The sequence below is a fragment of the Buceros rhinoceros genome, unplaced genomic scaffold, assembly GCF_000710305.1.
Source record: "Buceros rhinoceros silvestris isolate BGI_N320 unplaced genomic scaffold, ASM71030v1 scaffold13144, whole genome shotgun sequence".
Classification (NCBI taxonomy): domain Eukaryota; kingdom Metazoa; phylum Chordata; class Aves; order Bucerotiformes; family Bucerotidae; genus Buceros; species Buceros rhinoceros.
Genome location: NW_010406564.1, coordinates 22,999 through 46,335, shown reverse-complemented (window position 1 = coordinate 46,335; position 23,337 = coordinate 22,999). Strand labels below are relative to the sequence as shown.

The 23,337-nt window shown below is 39.9% G+C and overlaps 1 protein-coding gene across 1 annotated transcript in view; it reads left to right on the top strand.

The window, feature by feature from the left end:
- Positions 1-23,337, top strand: part of FAT3 (FAT atypical cadherin 3) — a gene marked incomplete at both ends in the record, with an annotated part of 42,869 nt that overhangs the window by 5,104 nt on the left and 14,428 nt on the right. Inside the window, 4 exons of the mRNA XM_010134163.1 lie at positions 4,696-4,835; positions 14,524-14,799; positions 16,397-16,607; positions 20,110-23,337. Coding sequence (XP_010132465.1) covers positions 4,696-4,835; positions 14,524-14,799; positions 16,397-16,607; positions 20,110-23,337 — 3,855 coding nt within the window. The remainder of the gene's footprint in view (positions 1-4,695; positions 4,836-14,523; positions 14,800-16,396; positions 16,608-20,109) is intronic.

The window sequence follows — 23,337 nt, the reverse complement described above, 5'->3', positions numbered from 1 at the left end:
CTCTCCTGTTTGTTTTGTAAGGTTCAGTGGTTTTTAATTTGGTTTTTTGATCTATTTTTATTAAAAGGAAAATTATTTCGTTCTGAAGTGTACAGGACTTTTTTTAGAAAAAAAAAAAAAGTTCGTAGTGACTATGAAGCCAAGAAACAAGATAAGAACAAAGGTAATGCTCCACATTCAGCCAGAAAATGTAACCAAGGCTACTCTGTACCGAGAACACAGAGGTGTCTCGGTTCAATTTCCTGCTTGACTATACTATACCATCTGTTGAATTGAAAATTAAGGTTGTGCTAGAAGGATCTCACAAAGCTGTAGTGAAGTCCAACTAATAAGATCTTTTGTAGCAGAGGCTGTTTCTACAGCCTCTGCTGTAGAAGAGAGCTGTTATCAGATCTGAGTCTGATAACAGCTGGAATTGGGTGGAGTTGTATTGGGAAATCCTACAGAAACTATAATATGCTTTCAGATAACATAAAAAAAAAAATCTGGTTGTAGGAATATAATGCTTCCCAGGCTTATGCAAGAGCATTGACATCAATATCAAGAAACTAAGGGTGGAAATAATCTCAACTTCAGGTGTCCAAAGTGTAGACGTAACTAACTGTGCTGGGTGTCTTTCAGAATCTTAAGTCAATCAGAGAGAAAAAACACTTTCTGCATGTTTTTATATAATCCCAGCATGGTAAGTCTTCTCATCCAAAGATGGCTTTGAAAGTAGATGTGGACTTTTCATGAAATCCTATTGTGAGTGCTTCCATTTAATCAGAGTATTTTAAGGGAAGACTTTAATCTTTATTGGAGATGAGTCATCATTACATCTTAGCCTGCAATGGCATTACAAACAACAGCTATTCCACATCTCTCCAAGTTCATTCAGTGTTAAAATGCTTTCTCAGGACAACCTGTCTAACCAACTTGCCAGTTCAATCATCTTGCCTTCCTTATTGCTGATTTTCCCAAAATACCCGAGGAAGTAAAAAGTTATTATCTTTATTTGAAATATTTCCTTCCTAATGCAATTGCAAGCACATTAGCAAAGACAGCTTCTACATATCTCGTGTCTGGAAGCACAATTATTTAATAGACAATCAAAAGGAAAGCTTGTGCCATATGTTAGAAACTGGAATAAGTAATAAAAATTCACGTGAATAAAACTGAGCAGCTGACCAAAATTTCATCATCCGTATCCCCTTTTCATCCTAAGATTGTGATCAAAGAAAATGTTAAGTGGCCACAGTAATATTGGTAAAACTGATACAGTGGGAGCTTGCAGTGCTGCACATCAGCTCACTTCTAAAGGGTTGGTAGTTACCCAGCAGCTTGCTTTCAAAAACTGGCCTCAAGTATCCCAGAAGTGTGTGAAGCTGACACTTTCTCAGCTGTCGTCTCCTATGGACTCAGCTCTCCAACTTCAACGTGAGCACCTTCCAAAGGAGGGGGTTTCACGTGGAGTTCCCAGAATAGTTCAGCTGCCGGTTTTATTTAGGAGAAGAGTCCTGTTTGGTTTTAGGCAAGAATGTTTTCTCTCTCTCCAAGCCCCTCCAGTACCCCTCTTTCAAAGATGTTTGTGCTGGGTGCTTCGCTGGATGCTTCATAGTAGGCCTTGCGTAGACTTATCACATCTATAAGACTCTTAAGAGTTTAGCATTTATACCTAATTCATTAATTAGTCTTCAGTGCTTAAGTGCAACTTCAGAAACATTCATCGTATGAGGACTTGTTTTGAGGGTGTATGAAGGCTGAGGAGCAGTACAAAGCGTTTTCAGACTGCCTCTAGTACTCCAGATGAGAGGTGGGAGACCCAATATCTAGGGCAATATTCCCAGAAGTTCAGCCATCCGAGTTGTTGTTCAACTGACCATGGTCTGTTAAAACATACTGGACTCAATCAGGAATAAATCAGGATTTCACTCCAAAAGAGATTATAATCACAGATCTCACAGCAGCATGGTCTCTGATCCATCTCTGGCTCCGTGTTTGATGCAGTTTTTGCCTTGTTTAGTAGAAAATGGGTCAATGTAAAATGAAGTTCAGTGCCTAGTTAGTTACAAGTGTAGGCTGCATTGGAGTGACTGGCAACCAAGATTTGTTTGTTTGACACTAGACCATTTTGGAAGATGTGAATAACACATTAAAACCTCATATGATGAAGTCAGTTCTTATTTTAGGGGAAGATTATACTTCACTTAATGAAAATGCCTCAAAGAAGTCGGTGTATCTGCAATACGCTACATAGTGCCCTGCAAACCCAGCTCTAAGCCAACACAGGAAGGGTATTTAAAATACTTATTGCTGATCCTTCCATGTTACCTCTTGGAAGTTTTAAAGGCAGGCTTCCTCTGGAAGCGTCTGCCAGGTGATAGCATATAATTTTTGATTGCTTATTAAGATGGTTATTAAGCATCTTGAAGTATAGACTTCCAGTTTTCATGGTTATCAGTATGAAGCATTCTCTTTGTAAACTGCCTACTGTCCCAAGGCTAGCCTCATTCCGGCAGAGATTTCCTTGCAAGAATCTCAAACTCTTTTCTTCCAAGGAGGCTTTTTTCAGAGATGGTTTTCATGGTACATTTTTTCTCAAGAAAATCTATTTAAAATGTTAATTAGGCGACAGCATCTTTTTCTTCAAGACTTAACTTTTAAAAAAAAAAAAGAAGAAAAGCAAACACTGAAGATGTGATCAATGTCCAAATACCTTGCTAATGCTTAAATGTCAAGGACAATTATGCTTTTTTTCCTAGTGTAAAATAGCGTTAAATATATATATATCTCAATTGAGAAAAATATGTAGATTGGACTTGCAGAAGGAGATTCGGAAAAAAGCAATGTTTCTATCCACCATCACAGCAGATCCAGTATCAGTGTTTTCCTGGAAAACAACAACTGCATCTGTTAGGCTCAGAGCTGTGTATTCGTATATACATATATTCAGCATAGGGAAGTCTGGTGGCGTGTCAGAAATGACTACATCTGGATCATTTCCGTGGGCAGATGTTCACTGATTCTGCCTTTCTGTGCAGGTCACCTGCGCTCTTATTCCTCCTCCCCCTTTCTTCTCCCCATCCAAGGCAGATATGGACAGAGCAGTGATTTTTCTATCTTACGCTTTCTTTGCAATAGCCTGTGCAAGAGGTAGAGAGAAGCGAGGGTTTCTTCACATAAAGGTATTCACAGGTTGCAATTTCACTGTGATTCCTCCTAATCTTTCACTTCTTGGAATGCCAAAACCTTTTTCCTCTCACTAAATGCATGATTGTTTCTGAGGATAATGCCAGCTGTTGGTCAACAAACCATGCAGAGGCAATACTTGATGGTAGAGCAAGGAAGACTGTCTTCTTTTGCTTCTCTGTCCCCAGTCCTTAAATGAGAGCCATTTTGTGATAATAAACCAGCCGTTAAAATATGTATCTCTATATATCTCTCACGAGAGCTAAGTCAGCAGAATGTGTGTTTTTCTACCTGTGGATCTAATCTCAAGAGGTCTGAGCAGCTCTTACACAAACCAGTGGGGTTTGAAAGCCTTTTCCACTTTGCAGAACTGGGTTGTCAGAGGCTGTAGCTGGTGGCATTGCATTGCTCTGCGATGAATATACCTTAGGAGTTTGTCAGAAGTGTTGTGTTCCACTTCTCCCTGTGTCCAGCCTCCAAAACTTTCATCCTCAACTCATAATAAATTCCACTTCATAGATGAGTAAGAAGCATCTTAGCAGCAGGGAGTGCGTGCATTACTTTTGAACATAATGAGTGATTCTAATTTATAAACTATAGCTGTGTCTGAGAAATCCTGCCTCAACTCATAATAAATTCCACTTCATAGATGAGTAAGAAGCATCTTAGCAGCAGGGAGTGCGTGCATTACTTTTGAACATAATGAGTGATTCTAATTTATAAACTATAGCTGTGTCTGAGAAATCCTGTATAACCCTTTAATCTCGAATTATTTATGGCTTCTCTTACTTCTTAATAGATTTTTTTTTCCTTTTTTTCTTTCACCTGAGACTCAGGAGGGTTTTCCCACTGCTGCATCATTGAGCGTGTGACAGGATAAGGGGATATTAGTTTCAGAACAGTGCTTTGTGAGGGTTTTTTTAATGGAAACGAATTTAGGATGTGTATCCTGACAGATTCATTTGAATAATTCCTAAAGGACTGGTAGTGTTTGACCTTTGCTGACAGTAATTATTATTGTCCTTGAAATTAACATAACAAATCTCTATTTGCATTTTTTAAAATTGATTATAATTGTACTTTTAAAAGACTCAGATGACGGTCTTTGCACCCATGAACATCAGTGAGAATTTCCTGAAATTAAAATTTTCAGAATAAAACCATCCTAGAATGATTTTTATACAAAAAGATAATCATGCTTGTTCATTATCCAAAATACAAGGGCACACATCTTATGGAATTCTAGCCATTTGATTCTTTCTGTAGACTCAGTTATGGTTCACTTAAATATACTGCTAGATTTTTTTTCTTGCAGTGCATTTTAATGATATCTGCTTCCCAATATACAAACTGTGCTTTGAAATATAAATGAGTTATGAACAAAGAAATATCAGTAGATGTACTGTGTATGCTAAGGCAAGCCGTTAAGATGGATGCCAGTAAACAGCTATGCCCACTTCTAGGAACATTTTCAATAGAAATTTTCCGGAGATGGCTAATTTAATTGTATTTTTGTGCAACAATTAGGAGGGAATTACGATAGTTCTTTCGACGCGGAGAAGGGAGTGGGCACTATTGTCATTGCAAAGCCCTTGGATGCAGAGCAGAGGTCAATATATAATATGACTGTGGAGGTCACCGATGGAACAAACATTGCCACGACTCAGGTAGAATATCACATTCCTTTCTTGGCAAGTTTTTCATTTGTTAGTGGAATGTATATGCTATAAAATTAATAATTTTGCCATACAAATGAAACCTCATCCTTTGAGACCACTGTTAACTAATGAAGGGGATATTTTTCAGAGCCTTTCTGTCTGGTTGTAAAGAATCAGCTCCTGAAGGTTTCAAAGCATTATTTCTCCTTTTGTCCTCTTCATGCTCACGTGAATGTAATTTGCCTTCCTCCAGCTGAGGGAGTCCCTATCACTGCAGCGAAGCTTAGATTTTGACAATTGTATCCCCCCATAATGGTCCAAAATACAATAGTGCTTCTGTGGTGTTGGGGAATATTGCTATTGACTGTATTAAATGGATTTTATACTGCTCATCCTCCCAAGAACCAAATGTGGGACACAGGATCAATTGTTCAGAGAAGAGATTGTTCAGAGGCGAAACTTAAAATTCAAAGGATCTCTGCTTTAGTGTCACTGCCTGCAATTACATTGTCTTCTGGGGAACAGCCCCAGCGAACCCTTTAAAACCAGGCTTGCCTATCAGGCTCAGTGCCTTTCAGCAATTAAAAAGTCAGGTCAGATAAACGTGAAGGGCTGGGATAATGCTGACTCTGACACACCCTGGTGAGAGAGACCTCAACACAGAGCCTGCGTATCTGTTCGGTGGGAACCAGTCTTCAGACTGGTGGGAACCAGACCCTGAACCACGGTCAGGGTCATGGCAGAGGGACTCTGCAGTCCAGGTGGCACCGGGGACACTCCTTCAATACGAGGTGGAATTATGGGGTATGGATTCAGTAGGGCCTGAAATCTGAATTACTGCCCAAGTGTGCCTATGGCATGAATGTTTTTTGACACACGGGGCAAAATACATACTGGTAGAGGACACCTGTGTGCAGCCTCAAATCCCAGATTAAATGTGGTTTATAGAGTAAATGAAAAAAATAAGTTTGTGATGCTATTTAGTTCTTTACAATGCAGAAGGAGGGCCTGAACATTTTTTAAATTTACTTACGTGCATGCCCACACAGATGCTTCTGTTTGACCTTGCCTTTTTGCTCAAATGGTTCAGGTGTAAATCTGTATTCACTGAGTCACAACACCAACTTTCCTAAGAGTGCTTTCTCAGCCTGAATTCCTGTTTATGACCAGCCCTAAAATCTCTACCTAACTATCCCTATCTGATAATTTATCCTGATAACCCACTCTTGGTAAGAAAACATCAGTTGATGATAGTAAGTTAGTTGGTAGTTAAATTGCTAGTTTCCCTGTTAGATTCAGTAATTACTTACATCTCTGCTAAAAACACCCCATGTTTTTAACTTGATTATATCTGGCCTGTATTCCCTGTTATCCCTTTCTCTACTCAGTTAAAAGGCTCTTTAAAAGTATTTTCTCCCCAGGAAGTCACTTACTCAGAATAGTAAAATCACCTCCCAGTCTCCTGGTAAGCAAGCGAAGAGAATGACCAACCTCTTTATGTTCCCTTCCCATAAGCATTTTCTTCAGCCCTTGAGTAGTTTTTTGTCTGCTTTGCTTTTTTAATTTGATGACACTCTCAGTCCACATTTCAGAAATGTGTTGTTGAACCCCTAACACAACATTTCTTTTCATGCAAACATTTCAGCCACACAAATACTAAAAAGCACGGAGAATTTTAAACATGCTGGATAGAAGTATTTCTCTTCTCATGAATATTAAATTTATTGGGTTTGCAGCTTCTGATTTAATAGGTTGACCCCTATGACAGTCCTCAAAACATATTTTGAAGAAAACCCTACATTTTTAATTAGAACATAATTTAATTAAAACGTATTTCAGTAAAGCCGTTGCATTCTAAAAGAAGCCTGAGCATTCTTTGTAACCTATTTAAAAATGTAAGATAGTCATTTGAGATTACAATAGTTTAGTATAAGTTAATCATTGGTGGGTACAGACCCTTCTTTCCTCCACCTCCTTCTCTCCATGTGGATACTGTTTTAAGTAACTGTGGACCAGGAAACATATGAGAATGTTTCTTCTGGTTTTCACAACAGAGATTTTGAAAGTGATCATCATCTCAAAGCTGCCAGAATTACGACCTGCCTAATAATCTCACTCTTTTACAAAATTTCTCTGTCATATTTTTGACTGTACTTTGGATCCTTTGGTTTCCTTATTCATCTTTGTTTCCTTTTAGAACAGTAAAAAATCAAACTGATGAGTTAAGTAAACTATGGTATAGAAACAGTGAAAATTTACTGATGGCTCTCAGTGTCCTTGTTCTGAGTCTTGATAAAGTGATGTTGTGTTTTGCCTCATACACACAGTACCTCCTGCATTTTTAGTTATAGCTGCAGGAATATATAGCAGAAGAGGAAGCGGGTAGAAAGTAAATGTATAAACTCATCCACTTGCATAACGATAAAATAATATAAAGCCCCCCTCAAAGTGCAATGGTTTATTATGAACAGCTGATCAGTGCTATGCCAAATGGAACAGACTTGCTTTTTATTCCACCCCACCTGTTTCCCCTTATCTCTTCCTGGCCTTTTGTCTGTTACACAGTTGGATGTGGTAAAATGCAGCGTAAAAATGCCAAAGATTTTTTCTTCAGTAACGTGATCCCTGGCACCGACTTGCAAAAGTTTCTTCAGCAATGTTCCTACACACCTTTGTTAAGGGTTGAGGTCAAATGGGCACAACCTTAAATGCTGATAAACTGTTTACTTCCTTCATGTCTTACTGTGCACATAGTTCACTACCATACCACAAGAGGAAGGAGATCGTTTTGATTTAAAAGTTACATCTGTTGTTCTAATGGTTCACTGTCGTGAAAAGAGGCAAAAAGGAGATAAGGAATACTGAAAAAAAAAAACAGACTTGCTTTGTAACTGAAACCCTTTTTGGTTTGGACATGATCAGGATTTCTAAAAGGAATACAATCTCCAAAGCGAGAACCAAAGCACCAGGACTTGTTGAGCTGCTGCCACTCACCTTGCTGCCGCCCAGCTGAGCCCCAGCCATCCTGGCAGCACAGCCCTGATGGAGAGGGACAGAGGGGGCAACAGAAGAAGAAATGTCGTCTCATTTGGTTTATATATTTGCAATGTGGATACAAAGCTTCTGTCATGTTGATTAACTTCTAGGAAGGCTAAATCAGGAGGCTTAGCCAGCTAAAGCTTTTGCTTTTTTTCCCTGAGTTTAATTTATCATTGCTCAAGACCATGTGGAAATTTATGAAAGGCTGGAGCTGTTTTTGGCTCTGAATCCCTGCGAAATGCAGTTGCTGCAGCTGTCCGCTGAGCTGTTGGCCTTGGGGAGGGGACAGGGCTGCTGCATCCACCCTCTGGAGAGAGCCAGGACTGTGTGGAGACACAGTGACCCTGCTCCTTGCTGCCCCCAGCACCTCCCTTCAGGCTGGGAAAGGGTCTCTTGCCCTCACTTGAGCAGGGGGAGGACTCTCCCAGCAAGAAATCAGTGTAATACATCTAAATGCCTGCTCCTGCCACAATTTTGACTAAATTTGTGTAACGTTAGACATTCTGTCCTGAGTCAGGTTTATCCCAAAGCTTTTTTTTTTTTTTGACTAAACAAGTCAGATCCTTTATATCCCAGCACAACACAGAATAGCATTTATTTATTTATTTGTAGTGCATACTGTTGACTTTTGCTAAAATGCTCACGGAAGTACAGTGGGGAACAATCGTCTAAGTGATGGTAATTTTTCACTTTTATTGAAAATGTTATACTAGCAGAAAAGTATGGGGTTTAGGAAAGTGGATATTTTTTTTTTCCTGGCATCATGATATTGTATGAAAAAGACAGTTTTACTTCTTGCTTATTTTCTTACCTTCTTTTTTCACATTGTTCTAACTGCTATAAAAAAGATGCTTTAAAGCATGAAGGCTGATGCTTCCCAGCTAGGAGGCAAGAAGTGCCTCAGTTTCACTTATTGCAAAACCATCGCACTATTTCCCAGAACTGGGAAACTCAGAGAGGAACATGCAGTTCCCTCTGCGTGTTTTTTGTAGATCTGCAAGTTTTTGTAGATCAATACATGGTTGCTTGTAATACCTTCAGTTGAAGCCAGCCAGGCTGGCTCCTCCCAGAGCAGACTGGAGAGGTTACAGCTCTGTCCTTGCAGAAGGGTTGTGGGCTTTTCTTTATTCTTCTGCTCATGATTGACCTTTAGGTGTGAGTTTCAGGATACTAAACTTGGTCTGAACTTTCAGAGAACACCTTTCCTTTATAAGATTGTTTCTTAACAAAGGTGTTTCTTTTAACTGAGTGGTGAAAAGCTCTTCTTAGAGGACCATGGCTAAAACGCACATAAGACATTAGAGCCTGCCAGCAGAGGTTTTGTGCTGTGGGTTCTTGTAGGACATCACTTCAGTTTTTCACTATTGCTCAGTTGAACATTTCTTCCAAACTAGAACCAACCCAATCCTTGATTTTTTTTTTTTTCTGTCCATCCCAAGATCTAGGCACTGCCTTGCCTGAGAAACAAAGGCATTTCCCCCCATTTAACACAGCACAAGGGGCACAGTAAAGTATAAATAACAGACCACTGAGGTTGGTAGGGAAACTTGGCATTTTTATGTTAAGGTTGGGGTTTGGAGGAGAGAACAACTTGTCAGGAAATAGCAAATAAAGTTGTGTGGTAACACTGTTGAAAGGAATATAAAATCAAAACAGGTTTTCAAAACCTGTACAAAAGCGTAACCTGAGTTTAAGCAATTCAAGCACTTAATAGGTTGTTCTACAACACTGTGCCCAGACCAAGCAATTAGCCAAGCAGATTCTTCCAGCTTCAAATGGCTCTAAAGCTGCTCCTGGCATTTATCCAGTTTTCACTCAAACACGTTTGTGCCTAAACCAAAGGTATTTGTGATGGGCAACATTAAAAACAGCTTTGGCAAGACTTCCTGCATTAGGTTTTGTCCTGCTTTGATTCGATTGTATTTCTCTAGACCATTCACTTACCATTTTGAATACAAAGTCTTTGCTAATGCTGAGTGTTACTTTGCCTAGGCTTGGAGGCCCATGAATCCTTTATTTGAAACTTGCTTTAACTGTGGGAAATAGGAAGTGAACAGGGAGAAGCAAATCTTTTATAGCGAGACGCTCGTTTGGACTATAAATTAGGCTCTGCACAATGAAAGCAGAAGGAGACAAGCCTGCCTTTCTGAAGCCCATGACGAGCTGGAAAAGATACGAGCTTTCAAGGATAACCAGGCAGAGACTGCTTTGCTGCGTGTTTGCTTTATGAGCGTGGAAAAAAGACTTGCAGCTAATGTTTGTCTATGAAAAGTGGTTTAGTCAGTAACCTTGAACAGTCCTCAGCAAAGAGGAATCCCTACTTAGCAGCGAACCAATAGTAAACATTTCCATTCGTCACCTTTTGGAGATGTGGTGGGAAACTTTTAAAGCTTGTCTTTGATTTTACACAATGGGTGCTGTCACACAGCTTAACACCCAGGCACCTACACAATAATAAAGGATATTTATGCAACACAGCTCATTCCTGCCATATCTTCTGTTTGGAAATAAATGTAAAGAAAGTATTAAATTACACATACACTGTGAGCCTTTGAGTCGCTTCAGTAGGATAACGCTTGATTTTGGGTGAAAGACATGCTGCGGGCTAGCTAAAGCTCAAGGCTTCAAGGAGCAGACTGCTGACTGTTTTGAAGTCAGAGGGAAATTTGCCAGTAGTACCAAGATTTTATGCCAGAGTTTGGCAGCCGTTAAATGCATTTGAGTAACTTTCCTCATATTAAGGATCTGGTGGCGTTCGGCTTACTCAACTTCACATATGTTTGTAGGATCAGGTCTTCTGTAAGCCTGGTGTTCATGTCACTGTAACATTTGTCCTTTACTGAAGGAAAAGACTGGCCCCTCTTTTTAAGTAAGATCTTACTAGAAGTCGTGCTGGGGCAGGAAATCTTCTGCATAGGAAGGTGGCATTTTAAGGTGACCTAATAAAAGTGGAGTGGTGCAAAAATAAACCTGTAATGTCTTTCCCAGGTTTGCCACTGCACTTCTCGTGTGACTTTGGTAAGTCGTTTAACCTCACTGCAAGGCAGTTTCCCTGGGCAGAGGATGGGGAAAATAATAGTCACTTGATCCACAAAAAATGTTGCAAGAATTGAAAGACTAATGTCTATTTAAAATGGCACTTAAGTTCCATTTTATTTGACCTGATTTTTTTTTTCATGTAGCTCCCAAGACAGTTAAATTTTTAAGAACATAAAAGAGTTCCATTTTTATCTTCTCCATAGCTTGTGGATTTAACAGAGCTCTGTATAATCAGTATTCCCATGTATAATATAACTTTCTTTTGTTTTAAGGAAAATCCACTCCCTCTACTAAAGGAGAGACTGTAATGTTAAAATTACAGTTGACTCTTGGGGATTTTGAGGGACACCTGACAAAAATTAGATATACTCTTAACTGCTTTATTAGAAAAAATTGTGAATCAATAATGACCTCTTTATTCATTAGCATTTCTAACCCACTGCCTTCCATCTCCAGATGGAAGGGGCTGTTGAAATGCAGAGTATGTAATAAATAATGCGTATTTGAATGTGGATCACTTGACAAATCGTTAAAATACTGTCTCTCTGGGGAGGAAGATGCCTGCCACTTGAACAGGCACTTCATCAGTTTTATAGTAGATATGAAGTGAAAGAAGAAAAAAAAATTTTTTTTTCTGGAAACCATCAAAGTAATTTTAAGCGCATAGTTCCCTGTAAGTTTGATGACCACAGTGAATGAGGACCTCAATTTTTTTATCTTTTCCCCTCTCCCTGCCTCCCACAGCCCAAGCACCATCATGGTTGGTAGCTTATACCTTTTTCTGTGGGAGAAAATCCTGCTTTGTGAATCCACACTATCATGTCCATAATCTCATGGCTTGCCCTTGGGCTGATGCTGATCCAGTCCCACCCTGTTTAGTTTATGCAGTCTAGTGAAGGCATAAATAATGAAGCCGTGTCTTGCACAGTCACGGTGCAAGCTTTGTGGTGGATAAAGCTTTATGTCCTCCTCTGCTTTCCCAATTTGCCAGGGATCCCAAAATGCATTAGATACAATGAGAATTAGATACAATGGGAAGGGGACCTCAGCACTGGGGTGACCACACACCACGCAATCAAAGCAGCATGTCACTGCTGTAGCAGGACCTTTAAGACACATTGGTGTGCATCTCTACTTCAGTTTTGTTTTTTTTTCTTACGGTATAACTTGAGCTTGCACACAGCAATGTTAAAAACAAATTCCCAGATACTAGCCTGTCCCTCACATGGCAGCTGACTTATTCAAGGTAGACTGTGCTGTACTAGCATCAGCAGAATCAAACACTCTTGGTATTTTCAATCCAATCCAATTGCAAAGTTTTTACTTCTCTGTTAGACTATCTAAAATGAAATATGATGTTTTTGTCCACTAATTAAAAGCAAAATAAGTTGTGGTGTTGTCTGTGTTAACAATGCAGCAGTGAGATAATCCGGCTATGTTATAGTGGTACCTGGCGAGGATTGAAGGTATCAAAACTGCTTGAGAAGATGTCTTTAAGTTTTAAACACTGGTAACCAGATTATCCCCAACTCATATTGCTTCAATGTCTATTCCTTACACTAACAAAAGTGGTTCAGCACTGGGTCTGTGTCCCATCAAAGTAGAGTTTAAGTCTTTCATTTTTTTCCTCAGGCTTCCTTTCATATATTGCAATTAATATCTTCACATATTTTTCAGATGTAGGTTTGGCTTTTTTTCCTCAGTCAGGTCAGAAACACACCTTGATATGTTGTATAGCAACAACAAAAATATCAAAAGCTAAGTAAATCTTCCTCATTATCTTCGGCCCAGCAATGTATATTTTCCCCAAGTTTTGTTGCTATCTGTTCGAGACTGAAGCATAACTTAATATATGCTTCTCCATGCTTCACTCTGGTGTACCATAATCTGGTGAAAATTAAATTGTATGGAATGTGCAGTTAAGTCCTACACCATTTAACTTAGAGAGCATTTTTCGTCTGTCTTTTAAACAGTTCCCAGGCTAGTTCATTACGAGTGCTGCTTACGATTGCTTATGTTCCTTCTGGTAACGTGTTCTGCAAACCCTGCCACATATCATGGAAATCTAAAGTTTCATTTCTCTCTGAGGTCAACATCTGTTTGTACAGTGCTGCAGTAAAAGTATAACTGTATTTTTCTTCTGTTAAGGAAGTATGGGTGAACAGGGCTTCGTCAAGTAAAGGAATAAAATACTTGCTTTAAAAAGAGCCAAGTGCTTTTCAGAACAACGAGGAAAATACCACGAGGGATGGGTCAGTCTCCCGGTTTTAGGGAACAGTCCTGTGCATGGCCTTTCCCATATCATTCACTGGACTATTTCTTATTTCAAAGCCTTTGAATAAAAAGATTGTTCCATTTCACTGGCTGTGAAATTAGATGTGCACTTTCACAGGCATATTCTGTGAAAAAACACTTTTTGTTTCCACTACTGAAAAAGAGGGAACTCTTTGCATTTCATCTGTTGGTACTCTGTAGTTTGTCAAGAGTTTTACTGCCACGCTGCCCAAAGCAATCTATAAGCATACAAAGTCTGAGAAACAAATTTTCTCCAGGGAGTGACTCCTCCAGTGGTGGAAAACACAAAACCCCATTGGTGCCACACATGCGTAACATTGCAAAGTCACATAACTTTTGAGGTCAAAGCTCGGAAAACAGTGATTCTTAGTTACCGGTTACCAGCCTGTGATATATTGGAATGGGTATAGTTGGCAGCACCAGCAGCATCCTGGCTGCCTTCCCCCTCTCCAAGTTTCTTTAGGGATCAATACTGAGGTTTTAAAGGCAGACTTGAAGCAAATGGTGCAGCATTCATTGAGATTTTCAGCAGATGTTCTACCATTCATAAACTGCAACAGAAGGGAGGCAAGTAGGTGTTTGAGGGGAAAGTGAATTACTTGGAAATGAAAACAACCATCAGTGGCAAAGGAAGAGGAAGGATGAAATCATAAAAATAATCCTTCCCTGTCATCAGTGCCCTGAAATTACCTGTCCTTGGTGGTACGTGTTGATCTGTGTGGGGTGGGCTTGTGTGATCATGAGGTCACGTCTCCTGTTCTTATCTCATTAAGTGTCACTGTTCCTAACACAGCCTAAAGTGTAACAGCGACTTGGAGCCGCCACTGCTGTCACGATTTGACATTGCTAGTATGTCCCAACACAATATATCAGGCATAAAACAACACAGGATTTAACTGAATCATGATTGTACAAAAAGCAGATTTAAGTAACGTAAAAAGGATTCTTTTATAGCCTTATTAATAGTGAAGGGGAAAGGAAATCCCATAATAGCTCTAGCAGCCTCTTGTAACCAGAGCAGTTACAAAGGATAACAAAACCTTTCCCATAACCATTGTAGGAATATTTTCCAGTCTATAGATACTGAAAATATGGACTTCTTTTTGAGGCTCTGTGTAGGAACATTTTGCCTCCAAAGACGTATCCATACTGTTGCTTTTGATCTGAACAGTAAACGTTTAATATTAAATGATGTTTCTCAATCCCACCATACAGCAGCGTAACATCATCAGCCATCTAACGTAGATTATATTTCTCTGGATGCCTATTCAGTAATCTGACTAAACTTCAATAACTTAAAATGTTTTTCTTTTATTAACTGTAGGTTCTTATCAAAGTGTTGGATAACAATGATAATGGCCCAGAATTCTCTCACCCAAGTTACGATGTCACCATTTCAGAGGACATCCTCCCTGATACTGAAATTCTGCAAATTGAAGCTATAGACAGAGACGAAAAGCATAAGCTGAGCTACACTATTCACAGCAGCATCGATACAGTCAGCATGAGAAAATTCAGAATTGATCCCAGCACTGGGGTGCTCTATACTGCTGAGAGATTAGACCATGAAGCTCAAGATAAGCACATCCTTAATGTCATGGTAAGAATGCAATATTCACTTGGCTCAGGACACCATCACTGCTGCTTCAAGTGCACACATGCTTCGGTATTTGCAGGAGCAAAGGGCTCTTAGTGCTAAAAAGAGTCATTAATTTTATCTTGCCTGCGCTGCTGTGCATTTATTTTATATTTTTTATTTGGGCTTTTTTGGAAACTTATTGTGAATTCATTGTATGGAATATGATATGATTTGCTATCTGAAGGGAGAGCAAGCAGGAAATCATTTAATCTTTCAGCATCTGGTCCTCTCACTCAAGGTAATTTTCAGAGTTTCTGAAGTGAGGCTGAAAGTTATCTTCTCAAATAACTTCCAGCCTCACTTCAGAAACTCTGAAAATTCACAGGGAGATAACTGCTTTCTTGCCATAGAGAATGCTACATCCTTTCTGAATAAAAGCTTCGGTTATAGTTGACTTCTACAGACTTATTTCTGTACATAAACTGTTGATATACAAAATAGTTTTCATGTGCACTTCCAAATGTTTGGGCATGCAGAAAAAAAGAGTTAATTACCGATTTTTGTTTAGTATGCCTATATTTCAGAACATAAGTCTATCTGTTTCCAAGTGAAGATTATACATTATGGACTGGAGGATAGTTAAAAAAAAAATCTGTGTTTGTTTAAATATTGTAGTCTGGTATTTTCTTTAACCACTTAAGACTCCAGCAGAAAAGATCTTTGACAGAACAGCTCATGGCGCTGGGGGGCCATCTTTGGACAAGGGACCCTAGGAATCAGAGAGCTGCTGTAAGATCCAACAAGAAGCAGCTGAGTGGGGTCTCAGCTCACAGACTAACAAGCTGCGAGTCTGTTGGCAAGCAGGCTGAGTAGATATGAACTGAATCACAAGAGACATGGCTGACCAAGGTCATTTCCTGGTGCTTGGTTTTGATCTCCACCTGCTGCAATAAGGGTTTTGCTCTATTTAAGAAGAACTAAACTTGAGGGGATCGTGTTGGGAGGATTATCAGTGTAGCAGTGCTGAGATATTTTCTATGAGGTTGAGAGAAGTGTGATAAATGATACCACTGTTGGGAGTGCTCAGCACTTCGTAAGTTAATTCCTACTATGTTTACTGTACGTATCATCATCTTCAAAAAGTTATGTACATATATAATGATGAAAAAGTCCATTTGCAGCTACAGGCCTTAGACTGTTTGCAGCTCTTTAAAAGAAGGAGCAAAGGGCTACGTTTATTCACCTCGATGATGTAAAGTAGTGAATGGTGGGGCAAAGGCATGACCTTTCAGCATGTATTTAAAAAAAAATTGTTTCTTGCAAAGCTAAAACTGAATTTAAGATGTCATGTGTTGCCACTTCAGAAATTCATGTCATGGTGGTTAGTTGCCATACATTTTCTCACAAGTGAAAGAAAAAGGTCCCGAAGTTCTTCCTGTTTCTTTAATTTTTCTTATGTACCATCTCACATGTGAATGTACTTTAGACTGTTCTTTGCAACAAATGGATTTTTTTATTACTTTGTATTAAATAGAACTGAAAGTGTTATTAGCACTCAGATGAGTAATATTTGTGAAGCTTTGCTAGATGGATATCAAGATTTGCATTTGTTCTATAGGTCCGAGATCAAGAATTCCCTTATAGAAGAAACCTGGCCAGAGTCATCATAAATGTGGAAGACTCCAATGACCATAGTCCGTACTTCACCAGCCCATTGTATGAAGCCTCAGTATTTGAATCAGCAGCAGTTGGATCAGCAGTGTTGCAGGTCACGGCTTTGGACAAAGACAAAGGCGAAAATTCAGAGCTTATCTACACTATTGAAGCAGGTTAGGACGGGGGCCGAAAATGGAACATCATGGTTCATGCCATGCACAGAGCAGTGCTGTGGTGGTAGTCCATCCTGACACACAATTCATTTTCTTTGGTCTACCTTCTCCTGTAGAGGTGGGCAAAGGAGACACCTTCCTGTTGGTTGTTTTTGATTTTGAAGCACATTCACTTTCACTGGATGGCTACAGAGCCTTTCACCTCTAAGTCGTTAGTTCAAAACCATCATCTCGGAAGATAGTTATTAAAAGCTACAGCCGAGTATGTGTTTTTAGGCTGCTGGCATCAGTCTAGTATACAGTGGATCCTCCATAAATGCCACACCTGCTGGTATGTCCTGGCATCTTTACTAAGAGACTGACACTGAGGCTATTCTAAAATCTTCTGTCAGCGCAGCCGTAGCGTTTTAGTGGCACAAGATCTCTTGAAACTAAAGGAGGGCAGGGGATACCAGATTAAAATTGCTTTTGCTGTTAAGCTCTGTATATTTGTATTCATGATATAATCTGTAGCAGCAAAAGCATTCCTCTGCCAGTGCAACAGCAGAGTCATGCGAAATTCGCATTATCTCTGCCACGCATGCAAGCAAATGTAAATTCCTCTGGCTCATGCAGATCTGAAGTGAAGAATTATCTCTGAGGTAAACCATTAACATATATACAAGATGAATGCCTGGAAAAAGAGAGAAGGAAGTAGACATTTGTAACCTTTGGATTTTTTTTATGTTTCATCTCAATTTTTTTATGTTTCATCTCCACTGGTGGACTGTGGGTTTTTTAATAATATGAATATTTCCCTTGTAATAATAGCAAAACTTGAAACCCCTATTGCCCTAAAAAGATGTCTCGTACTCTGCAGATTGTCCGCAAATTAGATCACAAGCTTTTCCCAACATTAGGCTCTGATCCTACAGGATTGTTACTTATCCCCATTATTATTATTATTATTATAAAGACTGTCACTAGCTAGGATGGCTTACATCAATTAGGAACAGGCTAAATGACAAAAAAATATGTAATGAAATAAGGATATCTACACCATCACATGCGATTTAACTTCACATAGTTCAAGCTCACACCTTAAATTAAGCTTAGAGAAGACCCAAGAAACTTCTTTTCTGTCATTACCCTGTCATTACTGTGGAAGTCCCTTAAACAAACCAGGAGGTGAAGTCTTTTGCAGCTAAGAGTTGAACTTAGACCCTTGTAATCCTACCAAGATCTTAGCACTACAAAACAAATATATCCTTTATACACTGCATTTGGTCTTACCAGTTATTTCTCAGTATTCTCCAGTGGCCTTTAACTTAGGTCAGGGGAAATTTTACACGTGCCCAGGCAGGACAATGCCGTGACTTATAGAACAGACACTGAGTGGACCAGATCAAGTTCCTGGGGCAATGTTTTTCAAGACCGTTCCCAGCTTTTTCTTGACATATTATCACTATTACGAGCTCCAACCCAATCACCAAAATTGGGTGCCACCGCAATGTAAAGAGCAACCTGACATGCTAGAAGTATGGCTCCCCTGCACTGGTAATAGTGTAATACATGATGCAGACAGAAAAATGCAATGCCTAGAAAGGATGCTTTAACTATTAGATAGTCCTTTTTAGTCTGCATGTTTTTCTCTTTTCAGAGGCACTCTCTTCCACTGCAGCCTGTTTCTGTTTCATCATGAATTCTCCCAGTGGTGCCAGACTTCAAACTTCCATTTACTGCAAGCCACACGTTCCCCCACTTTCATTATCCACAGATGTTCCAATCCCAGATGCATCCAAATTCTGTCTTCTGCTGCTGTAGTTTCTATCATACATAAAATCTGCAGTTGAGGATACTGGTTTTGTCTACAGCATTCAGATTGTACACTGCCCGTTCATTCAGGGGAATTACATGCATTGTGTTACATTATGTTACATTGCATGTGAAGAGAGCAGTCAGTAAGGAAAGTAGCTTTAGTGGAATTTCATAAGAAATTCCTAAAGGAAAAGAACCAGCTCTGGCCTGACTGCATGAGGCAGTCAGTGGCTAAAAATTATTTATATTAGGAAGCACTGACAAAATAACTGCAGCAGCATTTGTAGTATCTGCAAATGTGACAGATACTGTGATCTTTATGAGAATTTGTAGCTCTGGCAGAACCTCAGCTCCTCAGTGAATAGCACAATTTTTGTTTTAGCTAGCAGAGTAAAGTTTACTGATCTGAAAGGGTGCATATAAATAGAAAGCCACTAAAAGTGGCTGCACTCAGTAGCATGTAGCTTAAATGAGCCTCCAAGCCCCAGAATTTACAACAGATAGTGAAGCACATCTTAAAAAATAGTTCACATTAACTCATTTCATTTAGGATTCCACATATTTGGTATTCCAGTTACAATTTTCACATTTACTGCTCTGTGTAGAGCAACTGTAACAGTCACTGTTAAAAGAAAATCTCTTGTTTATCACCAGTTACCTGAGACATACTTCTCTCCAGGTCATGGATGGATGCCTGACTGTAGACTGGAAGCAGTTCTAGATTTTAAAAATTAAATTACAATAGCAGGAACATGTTACAATGATTGGAATTGCTGTAACTCAGTCTATGATGTTTGTATTTGGAATGAAATTCAGGAAGAGTCTCTATGCTTATACATGCCATGAACACCCGCAGCATCCTGTACTTTAATCAGACCCTCAAGGAACCCGCAAAAGACAGACTGCCTAATAAAGGTGATCACTAGTTACAGAGTAAAGATATATATCAGAAGTTTTGAATCTGTCTTGCTAAAGAAGAGGTTGGCAAAAAGACTAAAAAGAAAAAAACGACCCCGCAGAAGGTCCTTCGTCCAAACTCAGTTCTCACCTTTATGCAGTCAATGGTATCACTGCTTTCATGTTACAACAAACATTTCATGACATTTGCTGCTTAATCTCACTTACCTAGATCTGTCCTCCTCGGAGATCATATGATAAACCTTTGCGCCACAAGATACTTGAATCTCTTTTCTCTGCTATTTGTTCTGCTTTATTTTTCTAAATGCCACTTTAACCTTCTTATATTCAGTTCTTTGAGTCTTGAACTACTGTAATCCTCTATGGTTGCTTTAATATCCCCTTCAATTAAGAGCCTGACTTGTTATCCATTTGTCATGTAATTGGCTTGTTAGCTTCTGATCTAGTTTCTTTGCCTTAGGTGTACATGTATTTGACTAATTTGTGTAATTTAGGGATGCTTTCTCCTACTTCAGTAGGAGTAATATACATGCACCGCTTGCTCAGATGTTGATACTCAGAATCAAGACATACATAGCAGCACCTGAATTTCCAAAGGTTTGAACACCTATACCATTACTGAGATACCTGATTTTCAGAAAGGGAGTCTGAAAGGGCCCTTAGAATTCTTTTGTATTGGCTCTTTATTTGCAATAACTGTCTTTATCAAATTGCAGCTAATTGCTTCTGGTTTAAATTAAGTGCATTGTATTTCATTTCTCATTTGCTTCCAATATTTGTGTTTTAGGAAATACAGGAAACACATTCAAGATTGAACCAGTTTTAGGGATCATTACATTACTGAAGGAGCCAGACTTAACCACAATGGGACAATTTGTTTTGTCGGTCAAAGTGGCTGATCAAGGTTCTCCACCACTGTCTGCAACAGCAATTGTGCGGATATCTGTGACAATGGCAGATAACTCCCACCCAAAGTTCACTCTCAAAGAATACCAAGCGGAGGTTAATGAAAATGTGGATATTGGTACTTCTGTCATCTCTCTCTCTGCAATCAGTCAGTCCACATTAGTTTATGAAGTTAAAGATGGGAATGTGGACGGAATCTTCACTATAAACCCATATTCTGGAGTGATCACCAATCAAAAGGCTCTTGATTATGAACGTGCTTCCTTCTATCAGCTCATCGTGCAGGCAACAAATATGGCAGGCATGGCATCAAACGCCACTGTGAACATTCAGATTGTTGACGAAAATGATAACCCACCAGTTTTTCTCTTCTCTGAGTACTCAGGCAGCATAAGTGAAGCTGCTCCTGTAAATAGCATAGTCCGGAGTACCAATAACAGTCCCCTTGTGATACGTGCCACTGATGCTGACAGCAACCAGAATGCTTTGCTTGTCTACCAGATTGTTGAATCTACTGCAAAAAAGTATTTCACGGTAGACTCTAGCACAGGTGCAATCAGAACAATTGCAAATTTAGATCACGAAACAATAGCCCACTTCCACTTCCATGTGCATGTTAGAGACAGTGGGAATCCCCAGCTTACAGCAGAGAGCCCAGTTGAAGTGACCATTGAGGTAAATGATGTGAATGACAACCCACCAGTCTTCAGCCAGGCTGTGTTTGAGACAGTCTTACTCCTGCCTACATATGTTGGTGTTGAGGTTCTCAAAGTCAAGGCTACAGACCCAGATTCAGAGATCCCTCCTGAACTAACATATAGTCTAATTGAAGGCAATATGGACCATTTTTTAATTGATTCAAGCACTGCGGTACTCACCATTAAAAACAACAGCCTCTCCAAAGACCATTATATGCTAATAGTAAGAGTATCTGATGGGAAATTTTATAGCACTGCTATGGTGACAATAATGGTAAAAGAAGCCATGGATAGTGGGCTCCATTTCACACAGAATTTTTATTCCACTTCCATCTCAGAAAACAGCACCAATATCACAAAGATTGCTGTGGTGAATGCTGTTGGTAACCGCCTCAATGAGCCCTTGAAATACAGTATACTAAATCCAGGCAACAAATTTAAAATCAAATCCACCTCAGGAGTCATTCAGACAACTGGCATCCCCTTTGACCGAGAGGAACAAGAGCTGTATGAGTTGGTGGTGGAAGCAAGTCGTGAACTAGATCACCTTCGTGTCGCTCGAGTGGTGGTGAGGGTTTACATTGAGGACATAAATGACAATGCCCCAGTGTTTGTAGGGCTTCCATACTATGCTGCTGTGCAAGTCGATGCTGAGCCTGGTACCCTGATCTATCGAGTGACCGCTATTGATAAAGATAAGGGTGAAAATGGTGAGGTGTCATATCTTCTGAAGGAAGACTATGGACATTTTGAAATTGATAGAGGATCTGGTAGTGTCACTCTAAAAGAGGCCTTCAATTCTGATTTGTCTAATATAGAGTATTCGGTTATCATTCTTGCAAAAGATGGTGGTAACCCATCATTGTCTGCTTCAGTAGAGCTCCCCATTACTATTGTTAACAAAGCGATGCCTGTATTTGACAAGCCCTTCTATACAGCTTCCGTGAATGAAGATGTAGAAATGCACACGCCAATTTTAAGCATAAATGCAACCAGTCCAGAAGGCCAGGGTATCATTTATATCATTGTCGATGGAGATCCCTACAACCAGTTTAATATCGACTTTGATACTGGAGTTCTGAGTGTCATCAGCCCACTGGACTATGAAATAAATTCTCTTTTCAAGCTGGTGGTGCGAGCCAGCGATTCCCTCACTGGTGCTCGAGCTGAGGTCACTGTGGACTTGATCATTAATGATGTTAACGATAATCCTCCAGTTTTTGATCAGTCGGCTTATAATGCTACTTTGTCTGAAGCGTCTTTGATTGGGACTCCTGTACTGCAGGTGGTCGCTATTGATGCTGACTCTGACAACAACAGGATTGTGCAGTATCAAATCGTCCAGGACACCTTCAACAGCACAGATTACTTCCATATAGACAGCACCAGTGGCCTAATTCTGACAGCCCGGATGCTGGATCATGAACTCATACAGCAGTGCAGCTTGAAAGTCAGAGCAACCGATAATGGGTTCCCACCACTAAGCAGTGAGGTTCTTGTTAGTATCTCAATAACAGATATGAATGACAACCCTCCAGTTTTTAACCAGTTAATATATGAATCGTATGTGAGTGAACTGGCACCTCGGGGTCATTTTGTGACTTGCGTGCAAGCCTCTGATGCTGACAGCTCTGATTTTGACAGGCTGGAGTACAGCATCCTATCAGGAAATGATCGGACCAGTTTTATTATGGACAGCAAGAGTGGTGTTATCACCCTTTCCAACCATCGCAAGCAGAGAATGGAGCCCCTGTACAGCCTAAATGTCTCTGTGTCAGATGGGCTGTTCACCAGCACAGCTCAGGTGCATATACAGATCCTCGGGGCCAACCTCTACAGCCCTGTGTTTTCGCAGAGCGTTTACGTTGCAGAGGTTAGAGAAAACGCGGCTCCTGGAACTAAGGTAATCCATGTGAAAGCAACAGATGGCGATTCAGGTGTATACGGCCAGATAAGCTACTCCATAATAAATGACTTTGCCAAGGACCGATTTTTGATTGATAACAATGGGCAGATTCTGACAACTGAGAGGTTAGACCGGGAGAACATGCTGGAAAGTGATATCGGTGTTTTTTTGAGAGCCCTTGATGGAGGTGGCAGGACTACATTTTGCACTGTGAGAGTGATAGTAGTGGATGAGAATGACAATGCTCCTCAATTTATGACAGTCGAATACAGAGCAAGTGTCAAAGCAGATGTTGGGAAAGGTTACTTGGTGACCCAAGTGCAAGCTGTAGATCCAGATGATGGAGCCAATTCCAGAATTACCTATTCCCTGTATAGCGAAGCCTCCGTTTCAGTCGCTGATCTTCTTGAAATAGATCCAGACAATGGATGGATGGTCACCAAGGGTAGCTTTAACCAGCTGAAAAACACAGTTCTGTCATTCTTTGTCAAAGCAGTTGATGGTG